This window comes from Myotis davidii, unplaced genomic scaffold (genome assembly GCF_000327345.1).
Source record: "Myotis davidii unplaced genomic scaffold, ASM32734v1 scaffold142, whole genome shotgun sequence".
In the NCBI taxonomy this organism is placed as follows: Eukaryota; Metazoa; Chordata; class Mammalia; order Chiroptera; family Vespertilionidae; genus Myotis; species Myotis davidii.
Window position 1 is genome coordinate 3,904,012 of NW_006294400.1, and position 13,518 is coordinate 3,917,529.

At 59.4% G+C, this 13,518-nt stretch overlaps 1 protein-coding gene across 4 annotated transcripts in view; it reads right to left on the reverse strand.

Moving 5' to 3' along the window:
• Window positions 1-12,560, reverse strand: part of NEK6 (NIMA related kinase 6) — a 43,444-nt gene extending 30,884 nt beyond the window's left edge. The window contains exons 1-2 of one of the 4 annotated variants that reach the window (XM_006768591.2): window positions 12,436-12,560; window positions 4,361-4,479 (exon numbers count right to left, since the gene is read on the reverse strand). In XM_006768591.2, the coding sequence (XP_006768654.1) occupies window positions 4,361-4,479; window positions 12,436-12,469 (153 nt within the window). In that variant the 5' untranslated portion in view covers window positions 12,470-12,560. Of the gene's footprint in view, window positions 1-4,360; window positions 4,480-11,403; window positions 11,513-12,435 lie in introns of those variants that run through there. The other 3 variants (XM_006768592.2, XM_015567100.1, XM_015567099.1) reach the window with 3 other exon arrangements.
• Between the last annotated feature and the right edge of the window lie 958 nt (window positions 12,561-13,518).

Consider the following 13,518-nt stretch of genomic DNA (forward strand, 5'->3'; position numbering starts at 1 on the left):
CTCCCCCAGAGGTAGAGGAGAGGGGGTGGAGGGCTGGGTAGGCAGTGGGGATGCTGACCCAGGCTCTGCTGCCAGCTGCAGGGGACCGAGGGAGGAGGCCTGCGATGCCCAGGAGGCCCCACCATCTCAGAGAGAAGGGGGTCTCTGGAAGCAACTCTGGAGGTCTGGCTAAGGAGCCAAGACGACGGCCCAGGTCCCTGAGTCACCTCTGTCCCCAGCCCACCCTCCCAAGGAATAGAGGGGGTGGAGGGCTGGGTAGGCAGTGGGGATGCTGACCCAGGCTCTGCTGCCAGCTGCAGGGGACCGAGGGAGGAGGCCTGCGATGCCCAGGAGGCCCCACCATCTCAGAGAGAAGGGGGTCTCTGGAAGCAACTCTGGAGGTCTGGCTAAGGAGCCAAGACGACGGCCCAGGTCCCTGAGTCACCTCTGTCCCCAGCCCACCCTCCCAAGGAATGCTGCCAGGCTTCTCGGGCCAAAGCCCACCGTACAGGGAAGGGAGTATCTTGGACACCCCCACCCCAGCGAGCGTGGAGAAACCCAGCTTTCTTCTCCAAGTCCGATCACATTAGGCCACAAATGCCCCCCACCCTGTGCTAATTGGAGTTAAACATGTTTGAACCACAATAAGCCTTGGCCATCGACAAATTCTTCTTCTTTTTTTCAAACAGGAGCATAAAATTACATGTTAAAAGTATAAAAATGCATTCGCCCAATTAATTTCCTGAAATCTCATTAAAAAATTTAGCCTGACTAAGTCAGACTTCTGACCTGAATTTTAATCGTCTTTACACTGGATGGGTCTTTCCCCCCCGATATTTGCAATGCATCATTAATTTTAAGGCAACCGTTTCTGGGATTTTAGAAAGCACACTTCATCAGAATGACATTTCCTGTAAACCAAGTTCACCTTTAAAGGCATCTGACATCGTGTGTAAGGAACGCGGGACATGCGTATATGGCAACACGTTTCCAATCCACGCTGCACGAAAGGGCACGAGTTACAGAGAGTCCATATCCTCAGGCTCTAAGGACGCCAGCCCCACTCGGCTCTTCACGATCTGGCTCATTTCAAACTCAAGAAGGTGCACACGGGCCACGCGACAGCAGTGACTCCGGCCTCTGCGCCTCCCAAGCTAACGGGCAAGTCATGTATCGCAGCGTCGCCCCCACCCCTGCAGACTGGAGCCCCGAATAAGACCTACTGCTCTGAGCTGGTGGAAGGGGGGGAGGAGGTAGGTGCAACCGCCACGGTGACTCTCTCGCCCGGACATCCACACGCAGCACCATGGGAACAGTGAGCGAGATGCCCGAAGTGTGGAAGACATCTGATGACAAAACCCAAGGCATCTCCATTGTCGTGGCTCCCCAGGCCGACCCTCATTAACGGAGCTCGGAACTCGGAGCGAACTGAGCTTAATTAAACATGCGGACGAGAGACTCCGGAATCAGCTTCCCAGTGATGGACAAGCAAAGACCGGAAGGGTGAAGCCACACAGAGCAGCAGCCATCACCCAGAGGCTGGGCACATCCTGGACTTCCCTCTCCCTCCTCCCTTCAGTCACCAAAAGCAGACGGTTTCTCCCCCTGGAAGTCTCTGAAATCTTCACTCCGTGTCCAGCCTGGTTAAGGCTTAGGCATCGTCTCACCTCTTTGCCTCCTTTTTCCACCTTCCCTGCGCCTCGAGCCTCAGCTCCCAGAGATCTAAAACCTCAACCCCACCAACTTCAAACCCACAATGGGCCCCCCATCGGCTGCAGTCAATTCCAAATGACACAGCGCGGAGTCCACGCCTTTCATCATGACTGCTCACCCTACCTTATCTAAGCACCGGGATTTAAACCCTCATCTAACCCCACAGTCCTGCACCTTCAGGTCTGGCTCCTCCCTCTTCCTGGAACACGCAGACCGAGGGCAAAAATGAGACAAGCAATTGCTGAATTTACAGCAAAGCAAACACTTCTTGACCGTTAATGGCCATCGATATTTGGACATTAAATCTTATCTAACGACCGTCGTTGGCTTGGGAATATTTTCCTAACGGTTTGGGCCTGTGCAATGCTGTCCTCATCTCCTGCAAAGTCAGGCACGTTCCTCTCTCTCTCTCTCTCTCTCTCTCTCTCTCTCGGAACAGTGCCGGATACAGCGGAACTTGGCACAGCCCGAGCAGGTCTGCAAAGACTTTCCAGATGGAAGACGCATTAGCCAGGGCTTTCTCAGGCAAGAACACCGTCCTCCTGCTTGGAAATTCATGTGCTTCTTCCTGGGCCAGCTGAGCCTGGCCTTTCATTCCTGATGAGAATGCTCTGCAGCAACTTGGCAAAAATCATAAAGATAGATGCTTTTTATCAACTGCATTCATTCACTCATTCATTCATTCATTCAAAACCTTAATAAAGGCAGGCATGTTCAGCTTTCCCCATTACTAGGATATATGAATTTCACATATAATTCTGCTGTGTTCAGCAAACATATTTTCATATGCTGGTAGCTCTCAGAACTGGACAAACCGTGTGTCTTGGGCACAGAAGGTTATTAAAAATCAGAGGGCTAAATTGTTCTATCTGCATTGGGGGTATTTCCAGCTCTGGACTCTTTAGCTGTGAAAACGAAATTAAATTTTAGAATATCACAATGAGATCAATGACTTCCCATTTCCGAAACACCCACGATGCTGGGTGCCATGCTGGATGTTTAGAGTATACCATCTCACTCAGTCTTCATGGCCCCATTTTACGGATGAGGAGACTGAGGCTCGGAGAGGTCACTGACCAACGTCACCTGACTGGTGAGGGATGGAGTTGGGAGCTGAACCCAGTCCGGTCCAGCATGCAGCATTCTTGCTGTCATGGAGCCTGGCTCCTTCCTCTAAGAATGATTTTGGGGAAACAGCAGTGCCCCCTACCATAAAGGAAAATGCCCCCGCCATCAGTTTCAGTGTTTCTATGTCCTGAAATAGGCAAGGTTCAGGCCCCGATATCTCCTCAGATGGCATTTAAATACCAGACAAGGCGACAGGAAGTGCCAGGCTGTCCTTTGTCCAACCCAACCGTCCGCAGCCCCAGCGTCAACACCACTGTTCTTCCTGGTACTGCAAGCCCGGCCAGATGCTGGCAGCACTGGGGCATCTTCCCCGACAGGCGCTGGCCAACGCTGAGTAATCGGATCTAATTACACTTAACTATGTCATTACCACTCCAACGTGTGCGACGAGACGCCATGGCCGCCGCCGCAGCCCAGCGCGTTCTTGTCCGTGAAGTAATTACGGGGCTCTCTCCTCTGCCAAACAAGGCTATAATTAACCCTAATTGCTTGAAATGCAACTGGCTAATTCTGGGAGATTAATCAAGGGGGACTCGATTGCTAGTGAATGACTTAATATGACAAATTGCTACATTACCCGAGGAGGCCCCGCTGCCCCAGCATCGCTGAGATGTCCTGGTGGACTCTGGACCAGCAGTGTCCACGGGCTGCCCAGGTTGCTGGGATCCACCTCCCCAAATCCGTCTAGGAAATGGGCCCCTGCACCTCAGCCAGCGACAGAAATGGAGAGTACAGATGCGCTTGGACCCCTGTGCACGTGTGTGTATGTGAACATGCGCGTGCACACACACACACAGTTTCTCCTAGTTCTTATGTCGCCTCTGCGTGAATCTGGCTTTGGGTCAGGTGCCTTGTTGGAGCTTCACTGGCTCCGAGTTTCTTCTGCATTCTTTCCTGTCTGACCCTCCCGTGAGACTGCGTGCAGGGTCAGAGCAGACTTGGGTCATGTGCGTCCTGGGTGCACTACACATATGTGCAGTGCAGTGTATTAACTCAGCAGGCACGAGGGGCTCGAGAGGACTCTCTGTCTAAGGAGGGAAGGAGACCCAGGATCCAGTCCCCCAGTGGGATGTGCTCATGGCCGGGACCCAGGGCCTGGGCACAGGTGTGGAAGCAGCACGGAGGAGGGAGGCAGCCCCGACCAGGAGGGAGGCAGATTTCGGCCCAGAGTAAGGAAGTTCTTTCTGACCCCAGTTCTCCCTGCCCATTTGCCCGCACCCTCCTTTCTCCTCGGCGCTGCCACAAGCCCCTCTATGTCCATCCTTCTCAGTAGCACTGATCCCTCAGCACTGATTCCATTCACATGGGAACACCCGGGGGCAGGCCCAGCACCTGGCATCCCCCCCCAGAGTGGCTGCTCGGAGTGCCGCTGGAGGAAACGAAGGGCTGGCTGGGTGAGGCAGTGAGCTCTGCTCCCATCGCTGGAAACGTGCGAGAGGAGGCTCTGTCTCGGGGCTGCCCCCGTTGGCCAGGGCGAAGCAGCCTCAGGGATGTGTCCCTGGGAGACTCCAAGGCCCTGCAGAGAGAGGAAAGGGCTTACCTGTGGGTCAGGAGGGTGCGCGGGCCCCGGGGTGTGGCAAAGGCTGTTGGGGTTCCCTCCGTGGGGCATGTGGCTGGGCTGTCCTGCCATCCTGCATGCCAGCCTCACAAGGGCACGGGCTGCAAAAGAAAAGAAGGGTTTTCTTATGTATCTGCCTGCGCATTCTCTCCTCCTGACAGCCCTTGGACGGAGGAAGTGCTTTCACTGGCCCCATTTTACAGGTGTGTGAGTTGAGGTGCACAGTAGTTAAGTACCTTGCCCGAGGCCACCCAGCTCAGAAGTGGCAGGCCTAGGACTGCACACCCTGTGTGACACGCTTTCCCTCCATTATGCTGTCCTCTTAGGTTGCGAGGATTGTCCCTAATGGATAGAGGGGAAACTGAGGCTCTGCAGGGAAAAGTCTAAAAGGTGGCCCCAGCCAGCCAGGGGCACCAGATTCAACCCCACTTGTGCCAGACTCCAAAGCCTCGTTCTGTCCACATCGCTGTCCTCCAAGCCTCTTGGGGGGTAGTTCTACACCCTTGCCCCCCAACATCAGTCCCACATAAACCCTGGCTGGCAGCCTGGGTGGTCAGGAGAAGCAGACCTCAAGTCGGACCACAAGCAACAGCTGCAGGAAGGGCCCTGCGTCCCCCAATCACGGGGAGGCCAAGGCCATGGGTCCCTCTCACAGTCCTGCTCAAGCCTCTGCGTCCCCCAATCACGGGGAGGCCATGGGTCCCTCTCACAGTCCTGCTCAAGCCTCCGGGCACCAGGGAGCAACCCTCTCAACCTCCAGGGCTTGTCACATCAGAGGCTCCCCGACAGCTCAGATGCTAGTCACCAGTTGCTATAGTAACCGCAGCAGCTGTCCCTGAGTGCCACCAGGCACCCAGGCCTGAGCTGAAGGCCTTCTGAGTATCACCCCCAACATCCCTTCCACTCCTGGGGTCACAGGCAGCCTCTCGGCTCCCAGCAGACAAGCACCCCCAGGCAGGGGTGGAGGCACAGGCGCACAGAAGCAGAAGCAGCTGTGAGGCTGCAGGAGGACAGGCCTTCATTCACCCCGAGCATTTGGCAGGACCTTCGCGTCCAGGGCCCCTCCTCCCACGTGCTCGGCAGGCCCAGCTCCTCCCTCTCACACCTTCCATCTGCGTTTTCAGATAACGCTGCTCTCCAGCCCGCACAGGAGATGGCAGGGAGCGATGCCACATGGAGCAGGCGGTGTGACAGGGACTGCAGGTCCACACCACCCCGGCTGGCAGGGCGCCGCCCGAGGAGCCTCCTGCCCAGCACAGCCCGGCCCGGCCCCTGCGGGCTCCTGTCTGTGACGTTGCCCAAACTCAACCAGTTTTGACTTCCACACTCAGCATTGTATGTGGTTCATCCTAATGTATACACACGAAGGTAGAGCTCTTGCTGTCTCCTTTTTCTTATCTCAAATCAGTGTCACGGTGAGGGCACAGCAACGCTATGCCTGTTCTTCGGAGGCCTCTGTCCCCGCACGCACGCCCCTGACTGCCTGATCGCTGGGCCTCCAGGGCCTGGGGCCCCCTCCCCACCACGCCCTCCTCCTCTGCCCAGGCCGCTGAGGCCACTTCCTGAAATGCAGATGGGACCGCAGTCCCCTCAGCATCTGCCCACCATCTGTGCCCGCCTCCGCATGGAGCGCTCCCCCCCCAGGTGACACGGTGAGAACCTGGGTACGAAAGGCCCCAGGATAAACAGATAAACACGAGCAGCTCCCCGAGGCAGCGCTGTTTCTCAGGGGGGAAATGTGTGCGACATAAACCGGATACAGAGGGAACGGAATGTAAAATGCGCATGAATTTTAAGATAAAACCCGAGGCTCCTGCAGGCTCTGCAGCTGCTTGGGGCTGCACCCCCAGACCCCTCCGGGTGACATGTTCACCGTCCTCTGCCCTTAGGGGGGCCTCTGGGAAAGGTGGGAGAGCTGTACGCAGAAGCACTGGCAGGGCCCGCGGTGCCTCGCTCACCTGCTCACCTGCTCACCGACCTCACGTGCGCCCGCCCTGGCTTCCCTTTCCCTCGTCCCACCTCACACAGCCTCTGTGGCCGGCCAGCCGGGGTTTGTGTCTGACCCTGTCGCTCCCCAGCGGGGACCTTGGGCAAGTCACATGGGTCAGAAACCTAGGAGGTATTTGCGAAGGTCACTCCCACACCCCCACAGGGCACTCCCACAGCTGAGCTCAGAGGCAGCGGCCTGCACGCCCTCAGGAGCTTCTCAGGTGTCCCCAGCTCCTCACACAGGAGCAACGGGAGGGCCCCCACCCGGGCCCCATCAGAAATAGTCATGATCAGCCAACAGTCGTGTGCACTCACTATGCCGGCCCTGCTCCCTGCTTCAGCTGTCAGCCCATCTCATTTGAATAATTCCACCGAATAGGGTCTCTTATGGTTCCATTTTGCAGATGAGAAAACCGAAGCACAAGGAGGCTACGAGAGGTGCCCAGATCACACGGATCACAGGCCGAGGAGCCAGGACTCACACCCACAAAAGCATCTTTGCGCCAAACCTCCGTGTGGCGCTCCTCGCAGCCCGCCCCAGCATCCTCTTCCCGTCCAGGGGCTCCCCACTGAACGAGAATGAGATCTGTGCTGAGTGGGCCACGAGGGCCACCTCCCCCCACGAGGGCCATGGTCCTTGCCCTCTGGGACGGCACCAGCTGCTACAGCACTGCTGTCCACGCACCTCTCCTGCCAGGCCCTGGGCTGTGGTGAATGATGTTCCCGGGAGCCTTTCTGTCTAGAATAGAAGGTGCTGCACCACGCTCCCCAGCGAGGGGAGGGGCCTTTGTTCCAGAAAAGCAGCAGCCTTTGTTCCAGAAAAGCCACAGTTCCCCCCACCCCCCACCCCGTGCCAGAGAGGGGCCACGACAAAGGGGCAGAGGTGGGGAGGGAGGGCAAGGCAACGTAGCTCTGAGCTCCCAGGGGGCCAGGTCTTTTCCATGCACCCTGAGGCTGCTGGTAGACCCATCTCACCACGAGGAATCGGGTTCAGAGGCGAGGCTCAAGGTCGTGTCTCGAGTGAGCTACAGAGGGGCACGTGGACCCGGGCCTCGCTGACTCCCAAGCCCTGCCCCCCACTCGGTCCCAGAGTCTCCAGAAAATTTCAGAGAATTTTCGTTCTTTTTTGTCTTCACTTCAACAGAAACCGGACCCTTTAATCCCAGAAATTTCCTGCCAGAAACTGCTTCTTAGGGGCTCAGACGCAGAAAGATCAAGACAAAGGGACTTGGAGGGAGGACATGGAGAGCCGGGCAAGGAACCACAGCGCACGCCGGCGCCTCCGGGTAACGCAGGGAGCTGCCGCTGCCGAGCTCCTGCCAAGCTGCCGAACAATGAGGAACCGGCTGCCAAGCCCAAGTCAGGGGCCAACAATCCGTGGAATGTGAGGCCCAGAGCCGCAGGCCACACCGAGTGCCCTCAGAGAGGGCCTTTCTTTGCCGGGAGTGAGGGTCCTGCATCTCCAAGGCGCTGTGGGCGCAGTGTGGCTCCCCGGCCTGGGCTCGGGACGTGTGTGTGTGTGTGTGTGTGTGTGTATACACACGCCATGTCTATCAGACTCCCAGGGACCGAATCAGGAGGAGCCCAGGGGTTATTTGGGATGGGCAACCTTTCAGTACTCAGTTTCCTCGTCTGGAAAATGGGGCCAATAGTAAAACCCATCTCTGAGGGCAACTGAGAGGATTAAACATGTTCACAGACATGAACGCCTCAGACCAGAGCCTGGCGCACGCACCGCCCCGAGGCTTTAGCTGCTCCACTGCCGCCAGTGCTGACCATGGGGCAACGGGAGTGGTCGCCTCCACGTGCCAGGCGGGAGCTGGGGCTCAGAGACGGGCGTGGTCTTGCGCAGGGTCACACAGCTGGGAGGGACAGAGCAGGGCTGGGGGACCCCAGGTTGCGCTCTGGCCTCTGTGAGATGACTCTGGAGCAAACACCTGCATCACCTACGGGAACTGCGGCCACCTCTGCCACGCCCACTGCCCGGCTCCTCCCCCTGGCCTTTGACAAGGCTCTTCCTACTGCAGGGAGTGACCCCCGGGGGACGCGGGGACTTGGGTTTAATCCTAGAGGGGATCAGCTCCCGCTGGCAGGGCTCTGAGGTCACCCAAGTGGCCTTTCTGACTAAGACTGCTGTCTGGCCTTCGCCTCCCAATTTCTGGAAACTTCAGCTAGGGAAAGCCTGTCCCTCCTTTGGGCCCCGCCAAATGCCACACCTCGTGGAGGCCAGCAGCTCCCTGGGGTCCTTACCCTCCCAGGGCCAGATGACCCAAGACACCACAAGGCTCAGGCCAAGGACCGGGCCTGGGGCAGGGTGGGGGGTACGTGCATGAGGGGGGTGGGTGTCGTGGGGCTTCTGGAAGTGCATTCTTATACCATGTGGGTACAAGCGTTTGTCACTTTGCTCCCAAGCCCTGAGTGGAAACGGCGTGTCCCTGCCCTTTCCTGCACGTGTGTGTGCAGGGGTCAGGGTCATCGGCGACCACGAGGCTGAGCCCAGCTGGTGCTCAGTGCGTCCACTGAGGTAGGGGCACCACTGCCCTGGTTTGGGGGTGAAGGTGGCGAAGGCTGACAGGTTCTGCTCAGCCCTCAGGAGAGCCACCCAGACGTCCTTGGAGGCTCGGCCGCAGCGGCCACCGGACCCTGTGCCGGTTTCTCAGAGGGAGGCCCCTTCTCAGTCCTTCCGGCTCATGAGCAGCATCACGGGCTGATTTCCCAAAGCAGGAAACCCCCTCCTGACCTCACACCCTCCCCTACACACACACACAGTTTTCTTTCCCCCAAATGAGGGACCCAACACCATGCAGGCCCCTGCGGCTGTTTCCACTTGCCCAGCAGACTCCTGGCGGCCAGTGCCAGGGATGGGTGCCCACTGCCCGGGGCCTTGGCCAGCTGGGAGAGGGCCGTGTCTCAGGCCCGCCCTGCCCAACGCACCCCTCCGCAGTGGCGATCGAAGGCCCAGCGAGGAGACAGGCAGCTCCAGCCGGGCCCCTGGTGGTGTCAAGGCCGGACCAGCTTCAGCGTCAGCCAACATCCTTACCAAGCAGCCCCCCTGAGCTCAGTGACTTGATATCTTCCAAGAACCCATCACCCCCATTTTGCAGATGGGAAAACAGAGGCTCCACGGAGTCCCAGGTGGCTGTTGTCTACCTTATGCGAGGCAGAAGGGAAGGTTCAGACCAGGTAACGGAAGGAGCCCATGGCCACACAGCAGGCAACAGGGGGAAGTGACACTTGAAACCAAGGCTGTCTGATGCCCCCAGTCCACACTGCCCTGGAAGGGAGCATGAGGGAATGGATGAGCTGTGGCTCCGGCTGCCCCCCCCCCGTCCCTGCCCCGGCCTCCCTTCTCTTCTGGTCTTGGGATAAGCAGCCGTTACCCATTCATCACTTGACAGGAAGTAGCCAGCGCTCAGACCAGAGTCACGGGGGCCTGGGAGCTCTAGGGGAGCAGCCACAGCTGGTGTCTGGTTTCCTGAGTGGTCCTGTGGCCCCTCAGCCCCGCCCCCGCCAAAGCCACACTTGCTGCTCAGATTCCTGGGCCCCATAACCAGCAGGAGCCTGGCTTCTCTTAGACAGGGGACACAAGCAGCCCTGCAGAGAGGTCCCTAACCCCTCCTGGGGAAGCGGGCCTCCCACGTGGGCCTGCAGGACCTGGAGGCCACAGCTGAGGGGCGACGCCCACCCAGATGATGGGCCTTACTTCCTGCTCAGCTCACTGCCCCAGCACCACCAGCTCGCCTCTCCTCACCCATTACCCACCCGCCTCCTTCTCTCTCCAGAGCTCCAGACCCCAACCACAAAAGCCACCGGCACCAAAGACTCCCTGGCCCAAACTGGGGCTTTTGCCTGACCTTCCCAAATCCCCATCTTAGCAACGGGTCACCTGTCTGCCCCGGGATTTGGCAGGAACCCAGACTCACCCCACCCCACACCTCGCCCTCCCTCGGTCCTCAGCTGGACTCCATCCAGTGCTGCTGATTCTTTCCCCAAATGGTCTGCACTCACCCAGAGCCCCTGCCCTGAGCTGGCCTGGCCCCTTCTCAGCGGGTCCAGTGACCCAACTACTTCCAGGCCACCGTGGGAAAGAGCCCCTCTCCAGCACACAAATCCCAACCAGCCGATCCCCACCCCGAGCTCCCCAGGGGTGTCCCACACGACTGAGAAGGCACTGCAAGCTCTGCCCAGCTGGTCGGGGCCTGCCTTCCTGCATTTCCCCCGGCTCCCACCCCACCCCCTCGAGGAGGAAGACCTGCTGAGCATGTCTCTGTGCCAGCGAGTTACACGCAGCACCTCAGCACATTCCTCTGCGACACCCCATTTCACACATGAGGACACTGAGGTGCACAGAAGTCAGGTGACTTGCCAAACTCGTGCAGCTAGTAAAGGGCATACCGTTTGCACCCAGATACTACGTTTACAAAGTCTGACTTTCAGTCTCATTTGTGTGGGGTGATCCTTCCAGCGCTGGGGGATCTCACTCTGCTAGGAGCACTGGACCCCTCAGACAGGCTCACCAGCCCAAGGAGCCCTGCCCTCCAGGGAAATGAACTTGGTCTTTCCTCAAGGCCTTGGCAGGCTCTGCTTCTCCCTGTCTGAAATGAATTGTCTCCAGGCAAACCTGGCTCCTCCTCCACAGCCCAACCTGGGCACTTCCTCCAGGCAGCCTTCCCGGGCTCCCCCAGTTACGCCTGGCTCTACATCCCTGGTGCCTGTGCTGTCACTGACTGCTTGCATGTTTTCCTTGAGTGCAGAGACCTAAACACTCACCCCATGGCCCCAGCAGGCTACAGAGTGAGGGCCAGGTACCTGGCTGCTGCCCAGGTACAGCAACACCAGAAGTCAGGAGGAAGAAGCCAGGGAGGCAGCCCCCAGGGGGCTGGAGGGCTGCAGTGTTTGTAAAGAGCTTGCCCCGGGCCCCAGGATAGCGCCCGTAATCCCACCCAGTCGCCTCTCCCCAGGACACGTTCTGGAGCCCCTGGTCTCCCCCAGTTTTCTCTCCTGCCCCGTTTTCAGGTTTGAGGGAACAGCTGTACCTGGTGGGAGAACATTGTGGAGAACTCACCGCTCCACCATCAGGAAGGGGCTCCGGCAGCCAACACCACCCCGAGGCAGCACTGCTCTCTGCTTCCCCTGTCACCTCAGGAGCTCTGCCAAAGCCGAGGCTCCCTCAGGGTGACCCGCTCCCCGCCCCCTGCATGGTGGCAAAGGTCAAGTCGGCTGACGGCACTGGCCCAGTGGTAGCCATGGTCGGTGCTCTGTCAGCCCAGGCTCCCGGGATCCCCCGGGTCTGACTCTGTCACAGCTGCCCAAGGTGGCAGGAAAGGGTGAGGGGCTCCCCCCGCAGGAGGCAGGGCAGAGGCAGGTACCTTGCACAGTGGCTCCTGAGAGGCTCGGGGAAGGTCTGCTCGGCCTGGGTGGAGCGTGGCCTCTCGGTGCCAGGGCGGGTGAAGGAAGAGGGGCTGGCCCTGCCTGCATGGGACTTCCCCTGCCCGAGACTCCATGCCCAGCCACTGCCGAAAGGAAGCCCCCACCACACGCTGTTCCAAAAATAGCTCCGGCTACCACCTCTGTGGCGAATGGAAATTGTCATGGTCGCCAGGGAGGCCGATGCTCACCAGGGACTGGTCTGTGGCAGCAGACACTGGACAGTCCGGAGAGAGTGCACGTGTGTGCCTCAGCCAGTGGGCTTGGAATGCAACCAGGGTCCACTCTGGGACCGGCCAGTCCTACTCCCCCATTTTACCCACCCGGTAAACTGAGGCAGGAAGCAAGAGCCTTGCCAGGGCCACAAGCACAGCAGCGGCAGCACCGGGCCAGGACCCAACCTCCTCAACCCACTCCACACCCACCCTGTGGGGAGGGGCTCAGCCCTCCAGGCTCTATCAACCCTTTGCCCCCAACTGGAACTTGGAACACAGGCAGCAGCCCAGGACTAACCCAACCCGGGCTTGGGAGCAACGAGGGGTCCTTCTCTTGTCCCTGGGAAGAACCCCCCCACCCCTGCACTGAGGCCCAGCACATGCTAAGAAGCATGAACGTTCCTGCTGTCCCTTTAAAAGCTTAACCTCTTCTCTCTTTTGTGAACTGAGCCAAAAACATTTGTTGCTGGAGAGACAAACGCCTTGAAAGGCAGCGGCCCTGGGTTCAAGTCCTGGATCTGCCCCGTCCCAGCTGTGTGTGTCCCGTGTCCCCGAGGGTAAAACGGGGACAAGAGTAGCATGCATCGCCCCCGGCGGCTGGAAGGTTCCTGGCGTTTCGCGAACCAAAGTGCTTCGCCCCGGGCTGGCACACAAGAGACGCCCAATTAATGGGTGCAGGGCCCAAGCTGACTCCCAGACAACACGGGTGGAGGCTCTTGCTCTCACAGGGTCCGCGGGAGAGAACCGTGGGACACAGGGACAGACATCCATGAGCCAGAACAGAGCCTGAAGATGCCTCCGGGAAGAGGACGGAGGGGCGTGCGGGTCCGGCCAGGCAAGGTCACGGACAGCGTCTCGCAACAGGTGGAGTCTGACATGGCTTAGAGGGATGGGCAGGGTTCGAACCAGAGGGGAAGGGGATTCTGGTGGAGGACACGGTGGGGTCAAAGGTGTGGAGGCTGGTGCCCCTGCAGACATGGGGGAGGAGGTCAGGGCAAGCCCCAGGCCAGCCCAGCCCGGCCTCCTCCTCCCGAACAGGAGCCGCCAACACCCGGCACAGCCACCCGCTCTGTAGCTCAAGCGCTGGGACTGGCACGGGCATATGGCAGCTGAGGCCCCGGAGGACATACCGAGCTGGCACCAGGGCTTGGCCACCTGCCAGCGCACCTTCCCCTCCAGCCCCCTGGGTGGCCCAGGCTGGGCCCAGGCCATCCATCCAGGGACTTGCAGGGGGATGCCCACTGAGGCCCTGTGAGGGTGGCACTCCTCAGGGACTGTCCTCCACGACCCAGCTACGTGGGCAGCACCAGCCTCGACTCACAGAAGGGACTCCAGATGGGCACTTTCTGCCTAACCTGCTTTTCCTTTGCTTCCAGCCTCCTGTCTGGCGGAGAGGAAAGCCCTCCACGGCAGGGATGCGCCTCTGAGGGCACACGTGCTCGGCCCAGGACAGGGCCCACCACCCAGCGCCCAGGGAAAGTACAGGGTCACACCACGTGAACCAGCTCC